Here is a 14,815-nt window from a genome sequence, read left to right as displayed (position 1 = left end):
CACATTTTGTGGTTATAAAGTACGTGGCCATTTCTAAAGCACAGGAATTATGCCATAGATAAGGTGGCTTCTTTTAGTGTGGCGAGTAGTTAAATCTATGAAAAGAAAGGGGATGCCTCACAGGGTCAGCCGGCTGCTTATGTTACGTGATCGGCGTATCTGAAAGAGACTAGCTCACTTTCTGATAATTAGCATGCTATGAAAAAAACTGCTATTTGTCAATGCCCACTTTCTGTGTAACAACAGACAAGGGCAAACAACGTTTTTGGAGTTCTCCAAAGAGTTTTCACTTCAAGGGCAGCTTTGGCTTTCCAGGTTTCAACAGGCGATAGCACTGCGTCTCTAACTGTAAAATTTTAATAATTAGACGTTTTGAGGGGAACTGATTTTATCAAATGCAGTTTCAGAACATTAGGTTAAAATATATGCAGATAAAGTTGTTTTTTGCCCCCCTCTTCTTGCTTAAAGGGTCATCCTTACCAGGCTTTTCTTGAAATCAGAAGTCACTGAACTATTTAAGTATCTACCCACCAATGAAGCCACTGTAACAGATCATCTAATGATCAAAGATATTCTTTAGATATATAAAGATAAACCTTGGTTTCACAGGGCAAAGCAAGAGCTTTCTAAGCCCAGAATGCTATTTATTTTTCTTTTTTAAATATCCAGGTGAATTAGGAAGCTAGCAAGAGAGATTTATGTAAAATGCAGATGTAAACTCTACCCACAATTCCCTCAGTCCCTTCCGATCTCTGGCCTGAGTCTCCCATGCGTGTGTAGATCAACACTTGCAAGCAAGAGGGCCTCTGGGCACAGATGAAATCTGTGATGATAAAGAGGAATCTAAAAGAGTGTAACACCAATTAGAGAGGTAGGAACGAACGGTGGCATGTGGCAGGTTGTGAGGATTAAGTGGGCATGCCAAGTGGGCATCACCACCCAGAGAGTCTTCCTGCCAAGAGCTGGAATGAATGCTCAAGGGTTGCTCGGGGCAGCCTTTTTTAATTTTAGGATTTACATAAGGAATGCTACCCACAGTGGTGCCCAGTTGTGGGGGTTCCCAGCTGCCCAATGTTCCCTCATTGGAGGGAAGTTGGTGATTATTGTAAGAGTATCTATTGTGCACCACCTGCCCACAGCATACTAAATTTTCAGCTAATTACAACCTACTTTCTTCATACTACATCAAAGTGAATTATGATCAAACTTCTATAAACATTATTCTTTTTGAATTCCAAAATAACTCTTCCATGTAGAAAACTAGGAAAATATTACTTTTAACTGGAAGACATCAAATGATATATATATAATAAAATATATTGCTTTTTTTCCTAGATAAAGGAACTTCTCAGATTAAAAAACATTGGTAGGATTATATAAATAAAAAGTGTGCAAGTACATTATTGGACATAAAAAAAATTCAAGAACTCTTTCTTACCTCAAGAATGGGACACATAATTTCTGCTGTGACATCACCATGATTCTTACAGAATTTATAGAATGCCTCGATGTAAGACTTAAAAAGAAGAAAAATTATAAAACAATAAAATGAATGTATTTTCCTTTTGGAAATTTCTAGATCAGCTTTTCATGGCTTATTAAGCTTCTTAATGGAAATTGAATTAACTTCTCCCATAGGGAGATATTTTATAATAAATTTGGTGCAGACTTTCACATTGAAGCATACTGCTCAGCCTAAAAAAGGAACTCCACAGAAGAACAGAATTGCACCAACCAGAGCTTATAATGACTTAACAAGCACTTTTTTTGGGTGGCTCTCGCATTGTTTCACATGGCTAATTCCTGCTGTTCTAACAAGGGTGCCAAACTTTTTTATGAGCTCAGCAAATAAAGTCTAGATTAGGTCCTATGCTGACATGTAATCTCTCTTAGTGCTCAGGAGACACGTTTGGGAGGGCACTGAGCATAGAAATATACCAGAAAAGGCAAAGTCCGGGCGGTAGAGTCAGACAGCCCGTGTTCGAATCCCAGCTCTCTGACTTGCTAGCTGACTGCTGCCAGGTAAATCTTACCTCTCCATGCTTCAGTTTTCTCATCTGAGGAATGGGGATGGCACATAGTTTTGCTGGGGGGATTGAGTTAACGCCTATAAATGCTTAGAATAGCGCCTTCTGTCAGCTCTAGCTCAGGGATGCCTCCTCTAACAACGTAAGTCTCTTTATATGAAAAGGAAAGTTGCCTGAAAATGCAATGCTTTTGAGAAATGTCCATGTTTCAGCATAGATGTTAAATATATGGCATGGCATATATATTACCCTATATATTCTGTGTTCATTTAGTGTTACTTCGTGGGAGTGTTCAAAGATGCAATGGTCATATAAGTGAAAATGGACAGATTTTGCTCAGCCCATATCACACAGAGCTGCTCAAATGGCGGCAGTGAAGCCCAGGCAGACAGCTGGCCTGATTATACAAAGTGGTGTCTATGATGTAGTGTCCACAAGCTGGTCATCTTGGTATGCTGCATGCTGTCAGCAGATTTAAATTGTATGGACGAGTAGCTTGTGAAATTCAGGGACTCTGAGGGTTGAGGACAGAGAAGGATGCTACATAACACAAGGTTCATTACGGATGCTGGTTGTGCTGAAATGGATTGATGTGGTTACCCCGTTCATCCATCCAGCCACCCACCTTCTATCCATCCATCTGATACCTCATATTCCAGGCACCATGTAAAGAGCTAAGGATACAGGGAAGGATGGGGTCCTCTCAAGAACCTTGACGGTTGGAGGGAAACTGACATACACGTATTTACCTGGAAGACAGACCAGGACTATGAGCTTTGTTCCAAGTACTCACAGCTCCATCATTCAGAAGTTGGCTATGGGGCAAGTAACATTTGATACAGGACTCTGGTTATGATGTATTATGTAACAAAGAAGGACATAGTATTTGGGGAAGCAGTTACCTTGTACAGTTTATTGCGCAGTATTTCAATATTCAGCTCATCTAGAGTATTTTCAGACATACAGTCTTGAAAGAATGGAGCTGAAAGCAGAAATTAAAATACAACAGCAATTAACCAAAACATGATTATAAACTCTAGCAAATGTCTCTGGAATGCACCCCCCTTCGCGTGCAATGGCAAGCCACACGCTCAATGAGGCTAACAGTAGTGGTGACAGCAGGAGAGATTACTTCGGAAGCATTTGCTCTGTGCAAAGCCCTCGCTAAACACTGGATACCCTTTCACTTATTTAGTCCTCACAACCTTGAACTATTCACTTTCTGGTTTACTTTTTGAAACTTCCCCTCCCTTCGTTTATCTAACAATAATATTTACCATTTGTAGTTTTATTCTTTGCCAATCACTGACTTGTCTTGAAACTGTGTCTTATTTAATTTTCAAAGCTCTGTTATTGTAAGATACTCTTGTTTTTAAAATGAGGCAACTGAAGGAGAATGAATTGCTCCAAGTCACCTGATTGGGGGCAGGCAGAGCCTGGCTTCACACTCACGAATGTCTGCTTCCAGACTCACCCTCTTTCTGCCATGGGATTTTCTTTTAGTATCAGACACTTAATAATGATGTAATTTTTTTCTTTTTAAAAATCTGTTTTAAATGGCAACTATTTGGACGGAAGGTCAATAGTGAATTGCTATTATCCACGTTTCGTGACAATAACTGTACGAAATTATCCCATTAGTATTTTAAATGTTAATGCAGTGCCAAATTATAATGAAATTAACATTTGTTTCATCATTGCTTCAGGTCATTTGACAGACACTGCTGAGCATCTCAGAAAAAAGGGCACACTAGACTTCCTAAATCAAAATGCCACCTATATGCAGTCGTATTTAGACAGAAATTTTAAATGAAATCATTTGAAATCCAGGTAGAAAATTAATTTTTTAAAAAAATTACAAGTTCTGTGATTTATCTGCTATGATCAGGTTCAAGGGACAAAGGTCTGGAAGCTGGGAGATGAGCACGTGCTCCTCTAGGCTACAAATGGTTTGTATGCTACCCCGCGTGGTATGCTTCATTTGCCTTGATCTGAAAAATGAGGGAGCTGGACCAGGTGATTCTTTGGTGTCCCTTCCACCTCTAGGAATCTGTATCGCATGACTGTACTCGTGGAGAAAATTGTGAACAGACAGTGCATTTTCTAATGACTGTGATCACACACATATGCAGCTGTACAACTCCTTCCACCTTCATACCTAACGGGGTTTCCACCAGGATGGCATTAAAGAGCTCCGAAGGCGTCTCTGCAATGTTGACGGCTTCCATTTCTGTGAAACGGCCCAGCGGGTGGCACTTTACCAGCATTTCTTTCACAGACTTTTTCTGTAACGCCCCGTTCATCAGTAGAATCACGTTGTCGATCATGTAACTGCACCTGGTTTAGAAGAAGGCGCAATCGTTAGGAAAACACTTGTCTGAGAGTAAGAGGCATTCCGTGTGTGAAAAAAAAAAATGCACACAGTCCAGGCACATACTCCTTCATTAAGGAAATATGTGAGTCTCCTTTTATTTTAAACCCTGGGGTCTGAGAGATGTGGGTGGGGTAAATTATCTGACTCTCAGAGGGTACTATAGTTTGAAAACCCATATTCAATGTTACAGTAACTGAGTGGTGGGGGTACGTGATGATGACTTCCGCACAGGGACTGTCAGATGGGAGGGCACAGAGAGCACTGAGGGAGTGAAACTGATTTCTCAGAATGGACTATAAACAGACCTAAAGTGTTTCACTTACTTTATGACTGTTTGATCATCTTTTTTAAAAAACATTAAAAAATTTTTTTCTCTTTTTTTTAGGGGGGACAGGTAATTAGGTTTTTTTTTTTTTTATTTTAATGGAAGTACTGGGGATTGAACCCAGGACCTTGTGCGTGCTAAGCATGCACTCTACCACTGAGCTATACCACTTACTTTAGAAATTGACTATTTAAATCTGTGATGAGCCCCTCTTTAAGGATTCAAAGTTTTAAATATCTAAAAATAAATTAAAATTAAATATAAATATTTATTAATTTTAATATGAAAATGTTATCAAAAATTAAAATATTCTGTATTCTTTTTCCTCATTTAAGAGTAGATGGTGACATTTCTAGCCTTTTTCCCCCTCCCAGAACCTCAAGGGCACATAGGCTCATACTTTATGTGATTTCTTTCTTCAATGTAAGCTCTACCCAGGATATTCCAAGCAATTAGGTTGAGAAATGAGAGAGACATAGACACTTCCTTCACAGAGAACACAGTGCAAGGGAGGTACTGCACAAAGAACCCACGGCACGAAACGGCAGTGAAGCACACAGGCTGTGAAAGGAGATGACAGGGCGGTGTGGGAGTCAGAGCTGGGCACGAAACCAGTCTGGGATCAGGCTTCCTCGGGAGTGACATTCAAGCTGCAACTTGCACAACAAGCAGGAGCTGTCCAGGCAAAATCGGCTGGGAATTAGGGGGAAGCGTGCTTCCAGGCAGAAGGAAGAGCAGCCCAGAGATGAGAGGGCAAGGGGTGAGGACGCTTTTCCGCCTGAAGCTGGGCACTGGAGGTGGGGCCGAGGCTCAGTGTGCAAAGTCCTGAAAGAGGAAGCTGGATGTTGATGGCGATGGGAGATACTGAATGCCTTTAAGCAGAGCGGGCAGTTATAATCTACATAGAGGGAGTGTGCATTAAAACAGGAGAAGAGGTGCACCAACCCTTGTACGCTGCGGTGCTTTACAAAAGTCATATTATTTAATCATGATAATAACACTGCGATGGTAACAGTGTTCTTATCTCCACTTTTCAGATGAGGAACCAGGGGCCCAAAAAGGTAAAAATCTCACCCATAATGACACAGCTAACAAATGAGAGAGCTGGGAATCCAACTCAGTCTGCTTCTGGAGTCTTTCTCTTAACCCTCATATTATGCTGGGTTCACTTGTCAAGGATGGGACACGTGGTTTCTAGGTTAACAGTTAGATGCTGGCGCCATTTCTTGAGTGGAGGGCACTGAAGGAAGAGCAGGTTGTAATGGGAGCAGATGTTTTGGACAGAAGGAGCTGAGATGCCTGGGAGGTGATGCCAAGCAGACCTCAGACGTCTGAGTCCTGAAGACAGCAGTGGACCAGAGACATTCAGGGGATCTGGGGAGACTAGCTTAAAAGTGGATGCAGACATCTTGGGACTGCTTGGGACCACATCCCAGAGCGTATGTAAAGAGTTCTGTCCTGAGAACTCTGGGGAACCCCAACAAGTAAAGGCCTTGCTAGAACCTGAGAAGGGATGACCAGAAGGAAGGGGGAAAACCAGGGGAGAGGATTCTAGGAAGTTTTGGGAAGAAGTATATAGAGCATCAAAGGACTCAAGAAAATCAAGACAGACCCTGAAGTAGTATTCACAGGATGCAGCAGTGCAGAGGCCATCTGAGGACACAGTGGAAACACATTCCGTGGAGTGTGCTCATGGAAGGGAAAGGGGAAGAGGCAGGAACCCGACCACTGTGTGTTTAAAACGAGTGAGAAGTGAAGAGTGTTAAAAAAAAAAAGAGTTCCAAGTGCAAAGAAGGGCAGGAGGGCGGGGGGAGGGTATAGCTCAGTGGTAGAGTGCACGCAGGAGGTCCTGGGTTCAACCCCCAGTAAATCCTCCATTAAAAATTCTCCATTAAACAACAGGTTTCTTCTGGATAGCACAGGGAACTGTATTCAATATCTTGTAGTACCCTATAATGAAAAAGAATAGGAAAAAGAGCGTATGTATGTACGTGTAGGACTGCAACATTATGCTGTACACCAGAAGTTGACACAACATTGTAAACTGACTACACTTCAATAAAAAGGAATGCACCCTCCCCCCCCAAAAAAGAACGGAAAAAAAAAAATTCTCCATTTAAAAAAAAAAACAAACTACAAGGAAGGGGAAGGTAACTATATGGAGACCTGGGGGCCAAAGGAGCTCTGGACTTCCAGTTTGGGGGTTTGTTTTATTCAGATGGGAGAGAAGAGAGTATGCTTAAGGGCTGAGGGGAGAGAGGCAGCTGAGAGCCTGAGGTGGCGGGTCAGCAGAGGGGAGGGACCGCTGATCCATGGGACAGAGTCCTCCAGGTTGGACAGTGATGGGCACTCAACCACCACACAATCCAGGCTGGAAAAGAGTGCCTCTCACTGGATGGAGATGAGCCTCATCACTCAGCAGCATGTCACTGGAGTCCAGTGTCCAACTTCCCCTGGAAGAACGCATTTCCAGCGGCAAAAGTCCCCTTCACGGTGGAGCTTCCACAGTTTACCCCAGGGAAAAGTTTTATCCAAAGAAGCTTGGAAGCAGGCAATGATCCCTTTATAAAAAGCGCATGACTGTAAAGTTGCTTCACCCCCCAAACAGCAGGACCAAATTTAGACATTAGGGAAGTTTAGAATCCTTTTTATCTCTTGAAAATGATATTAAAAGGGAAGTGCTTGTTTAACTGTCCCTTTATGGCTCAAAAGCTATTACCTGAGAGGGGAATTACCAGCCTGTAATAATACTTAGCAGACTCCAGATATTTTCATTGTCCCCCACAGCACCCCTGTAATATGAAAGCATATGAGCCTTCAACAGTTCCAATCTGCAGAGGGCTGCCAGACAAACATCAACAGGCAGCCAGGGTCAAGGCTGTAAGAAGTCAGCCCCCACGAAACAGTCAAGCCTATGCCTGGACAATATGCGTGTGGATGTCACGTGCGTGTGTGGATGTCACGTGTGTGTGTGTGAGTGCTTTTTTTTTTTTTTGAACTAATAGAGGGCTAGGTCCTATCTTGACCAGAGCAAGGGCTACAGAGATTGAATTCTGTTTTATTTCAGCTTGTTATCTGAGTGCCCTTTGAGTTTCTAAGCTGGGACCACACCAGCAATTCTCACCATTTTGTTTAGGAAATGAGGTGAGAACTCAGGACGTGGCCCACGGCCGGGGAGAGGGGCCCCTTTCCCATCCCCTTGCTCATCTCCATCACACAGGCACCAGGTATATAATTACCCTTCTTTGGCAGGGCGGGGCAGCAGGCTAACATGCCCAGAAGACAGTTTACTCTCTCCAGACTGTAATCTTGCTAGAACTCCAGGGCCACCCCTCCGGTGGTGAGGAATGCGATCCCCACGGATGTTGCTTGAGTATTATTTGAGCTTCAAGACATCTGGGTGTTCACCCGGTTCAAATGCTTCGTGTTTTAAGTAATTGTGCTTATTAGTAGTAACAGAGCCAGGACTAGTGCCCACTCAGTTGGGGTAATTTTTCTCCTACTCATGGTCTAGACACACGACCTCACTTATAACCCCTTCTAAATACTTCTCTGATATTTAACTCTGATAATGGCACCTGTGAAAACCATCAAGTCATCGAAAATTGTGAGCATAAATGGCTTGATTTCAGAAATTTTAGATTGTAAAAAATAATAATTTAAAAAAATGCAAACACTGCTTGAATGTGCCAGGCATTGTACACACGTTCCCACTCGGGCCTCCCCACAGTTCAGGGCTGTAAGGACCACTAGGACCACCACTTTGCACATAAGAAATGGAGGTTTTGAGGGGTTCCATGCCTTGTCCAAGGTCACACTGATGGGAAGGGGCAGAGTTGGGACCGCAAAGCCCAGGCCCGGGCTCCATGCTGGATTCTCACAAAACAGCTCCAGCTAGAAGATACTTTAATGTTTCCTTTTGGACTTTGCGCCGTTCCTTTTTCTTTTGCTCCGAAGCTTTAAGGATCTTGAAACTAACTAGACTGTGTTTCCTATGTAATAATATCACACTCTGGGCTAACGTGACAGTCGCTGAAGGATCAGATAATGCGGAGCCATAGTATGGTGAGTTAGAGGAACTGTTCTGTGGATAAGGATTTTAAGTACTTAAGTGTCATTGGCAACAGCTGAGAAATGACTGTCATTCCCCAAGCACTCTGGCCTGAGATGGTCAGAGAGAGACAGAGGTCTTCTAAGAACATGGTTTAGGTGAAGTTAAAGTTCAGAAGAAAGGCGTCAAGTTCTCTTTGAAGACACAGCTACTATGGTGGCGGACACAGGTAAAAGCCAGAAGATTGTTACAAATCCTTTCAGGCTTCTCTGGTCAGATTTTGAGATGAGCCATAAAGGCCACTTAGTTTTGTTTTTTGCGAGGGTAGGGGGGCAATTAGGTTTATTTACTTATTTATTTTTTAATGCAGGGACTGGGGATTGAACCCAGGACCTCATGCATGCTAAGCATGGGTGCTACCACTGAGCTACACCTGCCCCCAAAAGGGTGAATTTCTAAAAGTATATATATTTTTATTTTTATGGAGGTAGTGGGGATTGAACCCAGAACCTTGCACCTGCTAAGCACAGTCTTTACCACTGCGCTATACACACAACTTATAGTCAGATTTTGGGCTAAGCATATCCATGCACTATTGGGCCCTCCCAAACCAGATTCATATTCAAGGTATATGAAAAGGAAAATATTCGTCTACAGAGTGACATGAGGGAAACAGAGATTTCAATACATTTCTAGAAGATCTAAAACAGAGTCTTATTGATGGATTATTTTATGTTTTCAATTTTTTCATTAAAGTTTTTTTTTCTTAGGGGGGGACTAAGTTTATTTGTTTGTTTCTTAATGGAGGTACCAGGGATTGAACCCAGGACCTCCTGCATACTAAGCATGTGCTCTACCACTTGAGCTATACCCTCCTGCCTTATTGATGGATTAGAGCAAAAGAAGTCACTGATCAGAATGTACATATGATAAAGCATCTGCACAGTTGGGAAATTTCCATGAAAAGTGTCAAGCTTGGATTGATTCAGGAACAGAGACAAGGACTGGGCTGTAAGGCAAGGGGTGGGGGAAACTGACTACAACAGCTTTCTAGGGAAGAGAGCTCCCAGGTGGGCTGAGGCAGTAAATGTGAAGAGTGTTGCCCCGGAACAACATGAAACAATTGCTGAAGCTGTGTACTAGCTCAGATATTTTAAGATGACATGTGAAAACTTTTATTATAAGTTTAAATACTGCAAAGACATTTCCGGTATATTGTGAACACCAGTATTTAAAATGAAACTGTGAAATCACTCAAATTAAATGATCCAATGAAGAATCTGGATACCCACTTGCTAGAGGCTGAATTTTGTCCCCCTAAAATTCATGTTGAAGCCCTAACCCCCAAGGCGATGCAATATAAAGATGGGGACTTTGGGGCTATTAATTAGGTTCAAGTGAGGTCATGAGGGTGGGGCCCTCATGATGAGATTAGTGTCCCCACAGGAACAGATTCCAGAGAGCTTGCTCTCTCCCTCTGCCAAGTGAGGACCCAGTGAGAAGGCAGCCATCTGCAAGTGAGAAAGAGAGCCTTCAGCAGGGAACCAACTTGGGTGGCACCTTGGTTGTGGACCCCCATGCCTCCAAAACCGTAAGGAACAAATTCTTGTTGTTTAAGCCACTCAGTCTGTGGCATTTAGTAACAGAAGCCCAAGGTCGCTAAGATACCCCCACTATTCAATTACAAATACATAAACAGAAGGAAATTATGTTGTTCCTCTTTTTTTTTATTTTTCCTGGAAATGTTATTTCCATTCCAATTCTCTGATGAAATTTTACCCTAATGTAGCATTTGTGTCTTTATGTTGAAAGTCTTTCATGCCCCTCTTTAACGCTATAAACACATAATTAAATATAAATTTGTTTTCATTTCTTGTGATCACAGGCTTCAAATGTAAGAAGCAATTTTATGTGAGTTTTTATTACTATTTCTATTACATGGGCACAACAATATTGTCTACATTTTTAAAGCTTTTTATCTTAATGATAGATTTGCAGGAAGTTGCAAAGACAGTACAGAGAATCCTGTGTATTCTTCACCCAGTTTCCACTGGAGGCTACACCTACCTAGTCAGAGTCAAAATTAGAACTAGACAACTGGTACTCTGTGTGTGTGGTTTGTTAGTTTATCCCACGTGGAGGTTTGCGTAACCACCCCCAGGGTCAAGATACAGGACTATTGTATCACCCAAAGATCTGTGTGCTACCTCTTCATAGTCACACCCATCTCCCAACCTCTGACAAACACTAATCTGTTCTTTCTCTCTATAATTTTGCTTTTTTTGTGAATAATATATAACTGGAATTGTATATTATGTGACATTTTGAGATTGGCTACTTTAATTCAACTTAATTTCCTTGAAATACATGTAGTACATACATGTTGTTGCATGTAAATGGTCTGCCCCTTTTTATTGGTGAGTAGTATTCCATAGGATGTGTGTATCTGTTTCACCACTCCCCTGTGGAAGGGATTTGGGGTTTCTCCCCCCAGTTTTTGGCGGTTATTAATAATAACTTTTATGGACACAAATATGTCAGTTTCTATGTGGACGTAAGTTTTAATTTACCTGGGATAAATGCCTAGAAGTGCAACTTCTGAGGCATATGGTAAGGAGATGTTTAGTTTTCAAGAAACTGTCAAACTACTTGCCAGAGTAGCTGTACTGCGTTTAGTGGAGTGTGTAAATCTCACCTCTTTTACAGCCTCCTTACCTTCCTTATTTATAATGGAATTGTCTTAAATATTTTCTCTGCATACAGTGAGAACCACATTAGACAAGTAATAATTTTTGCCTCAACCATCAAATATAACTTAGAAAATTAAGATGATAAAGTCTATTGTAATTACCCATCTTTCCCCCTTTTTTGTTGTTCTTTCCTGTTGTTTCGAGAGTCCTTTCCTTTTCTGTTTCAAGAACTTGGTTTAGTCATTCTTTTAGGGTAGGTCTCTGGGCAATAAATGCTTAGTTTTCATTCATCTGAGACTGTTTTGAGTTCCCTTTCATTCCTGAAAGATACCTTCACTGTATATAGAATTCTGGGTTGGCATTTCTTTCCTTTCAGCATTAAAAAAAAAAAAAAGTTACACCCGTTCCTTCTGAACGCCATGGTTTCTAATGAGAAATCCACTATTTTTCATATTGCTTTTCCCCCAACAGGTGTCACACCTTCAAGGTATTTTTGTCTATGTCTTTCAGAAGTTTGATTAAGATGTGTCTTGGCTTGGATCCCATTGGGTTTTTCTTGTTTGGGGTTCACTTAGCTTCTTGAATCAGTAGGTTTGTGTCTTTTGCCAACTTTGGACAATTTTCAGTCATTATTTCTTTGAATACTTTTTTAGCCTTTCCCCTTTTTGCCTCTCCTTCTGGGACTCATTATGCACAGCACCCAGGAGTGAGGGAGAGAGTCTTAAAGGTTTGTGGAGTTGGGGAATCTTAAAGGATGCAGAGAGAAGAGCTGGAAGCTTGAAATCCAGGGATTTGGAGAAATCTCTGTGCCCATCCCACCCCCCACCCCAGTTGCCCCTGCAGACTGGTTCTGCACATCCACAAGCCAGGCAGAAGCAGGAGCTATTCCCATCACATCATATCAAAGGGACGTACTATTAGCATAATTTGACTGTGTTGACCTTGATCACCTGGCTGAGGGAGTGTTAGCCAGCTGTCTCCATTGCCCCCTCTTTCCATATTGTACTCTTTGGAAGGAAGTCCTCATGGGCAGCCTACATTTAAGAAGTGGAAAGTATGGTTCCCCTCCTTGAGGATGGAGTATCTACACAAATTATTCTGCAAGGGAGCATTGTCTCTTCTCCCTCATTTATTAAGTTATCCAATCATTTATTTAAACCAGGATGGTCTCATGAATATTAATTTTACACTCAGTGATAATTCCGCACAACATCCTTTATTTTATTGCTCAGATTGCTGCAGCTTTGACACTGGGAGCTCCTGCATTTGGCTCCTGTGTGCTCCTTCAACACACCCCCAATCAAAAATGAAAACTCAACTTACCATATAATCCAGCAATCCCACTCCTGGGCATGTATCTGGAGAAAAATATAATTCAGAAAGACACATGCACCCCAATGTTCACAGCAGCACTATTTACAATAGCCAACACATGGAAGCAACCTAACTGTCCATTGACAGATGACTGGATAAAGAAGTTAGGGTTTATATGTCCAGTGGAATACTACTCAGCCATAGAAAGGAATGAAATAATGCCATTTGCAGCAACATGGATGGACCTAGAGATTATTATTCTAAGTGAAGGAAGGCAGAAAGAGAAAGAAAAATACCATATGATATTGCTTATATGTGGAATCTGAAAAAAAAGGACACAAATGAACAAAACAGAAACAGACTCACAGACACAGAGAACAAATGGTTACACCAGGGGGTAAAGGGGGTGGAAGGGATAAATTGGGAGTTTAAAATTTGCACCTCTTGGGGTGTGATGGAAATTTCAGCTTTCTTTATTGCGGTGGTGGTTTCATCGATGTATATACATCTGTTAAAATTCATCAAATGAATTTATCTCTAAAGTGGGGCTCATTATGCACATTTTAATTTGAACACGCAGAAACAGTTTGTACATCATAAACTGTCATGGTAAGAGGAGCCCAGGCTTTGAAACGGATAAGCCTCATTCTAAGCCCAGCTCTGTTACTTAGAAACCAGTTTAGAGGGTGGGTGCAGCTCAGTGGTAGAGCACAAGCTTAGCAAGCACAAGGTCCTGGGTTCAATCCCTGGTACCTCCATTAATAAATAAATAAATAAACAAACAGACCTAATTATCACTCCCCCCAAAAGAAGTTACTAAAAATATTTTTTAAGTAAAACAATTTAAAAACCAGTTTAACAAGAGCTCCATGTCCTTGGTCTTAAGTAGAAATATTTATTCAACTTTGAATGATTGGCACCAGGATTAGTAATACATAGGAAAACATTAGTATGGTGCCTCCAGTAAAGTCGGAGGGTCATATACCCTTAGAGGAAGATAGTTTCCTGTAAACTGGACCTTGGAGGAAGAGGAAGAGAAAATTATAAGCCACATAATCTTTAGCGTAAAAAATCTGCCTTGTTTATACTCGTTCATTAACTCTGAAATTTCTTTTTCTTTGGTATATATATATTTTTCTTTTTTTTATTGAGTTATAGTCAGTTTACAATGTTGTGTCAATTTCTGGTGCCACAGCACAGTTTTTCAGTCATACATGAATATACATATATTCGTTTTCATGTTCTTTTTCACCGTGAGCTAGTACAAGATCTTGGCTGTATTGCCCTGTGCTATACTGTGTTAACTTGTTTATCTATTATGCATATACCTGTCAGTATCTGTAAATCTCAAACTCCCAGTCTGTCCCTACCCACCCTGCCTCCCCCTGGCAACCACAAGTCTGTATTCTATGTCTCTGAGTCTGTTTCAAGTCTGAAATTTCTCTATCCCTGTAATTTTACACTTAGTTCTAGTGAGTAGAATCCTTTCTAAATGTACCTTTTGCTCTAAGAAGACAAGGGGTTAACCCCTGGTGTGGTGTGGAGACCAGAAGCTGAGAAGCTGAGCGGTACAGTCATTAGGAAGACAGGACACCCTCAAGACCGTAAATCATGACACCTGTTGGCATGTTGACCCTCAAATCTGATTTATACCTTCTACAGAACCTGTTCCCATCCTGGTCTGCATCTTGTAACCCTAGAATTACCCTGTGTGGCCCTCACCTCATGTGATGCTTCCTTCGAGATAACCTGAACTTCAAGAAGTTTAACGTTATTCCTTTGGGAATGTAATCATTCATCTTGGAAGCCATGCTGGGTAATCATTTATCGTAACATATAGAAAGGCCTGAACCCCTTTGTTAAGATGGAGGCTCTTCGAGACTCAGTCTGGACTTCTCCCTCTGGGCTTGACTGGATAGTAAGCCACTTGATGAACTTGGAGATTGTAAGAGACTCATATTCTAGGAGCATCTTGACTGAGGTTTGGGTTCATCACAGGGGCCACGTCCTGATATCAGGACTAGTTCCTTCTAC

General features: G+C 41.5%; 1 protein-coding gene across 2 annotated transcripts in view; it reads right to left on the bottom strand.

Annotated features, from left to right (window-relative positions):
• Positions 1-14,815, bottom strand: part of ATP6V0D2 (ATPase H+ transporting V0 subunit d2) — a 59,537-nt gene that overhangs the window by 18,609 nt on the left and 26,113 nt on the right. For both annotated transcript variants that reach the window (XM_064480919.1, XM_010979357.3), the window contains exons 3-5: positions 4,186-4,364; positions 2,930-3,009; positions 1,439-1,516 (exon numbers count right to left, since the gene is read on the bottom strand). In XM_064480919.1, the coding sequence (XP_064336989.1) occupies positions 1,439-1,516; positions 2,930-3,009; positions 4,186-4,364 (337 nt within the window). The remainder of the gene's footprint in view (positions 1-1,438; positions 1,517-2,929; positions 3,010-4,185; positions 4,365-14,815) is intronic.

This window comes from Camelus dromedarius, chromosome 30, assembly GCF_036321535.1.
Source record: "Camelus dromedarius isolate mCamDro1 chromosome 30, mCamDro1.pat, whole genome shotgun sequence".
Classification (NCBI taxonomy): Eukaryota; Metazoa; Chordata; class Mammalia; order Artiodactyla; family Camelidae; genus Camelus; species Camelus dromedarius.
The sequence above is the reverse complement of the archived record's forward strand: the minus strand, read 5'-3'. Positions and strand labels throughout refer to the sequence as shown.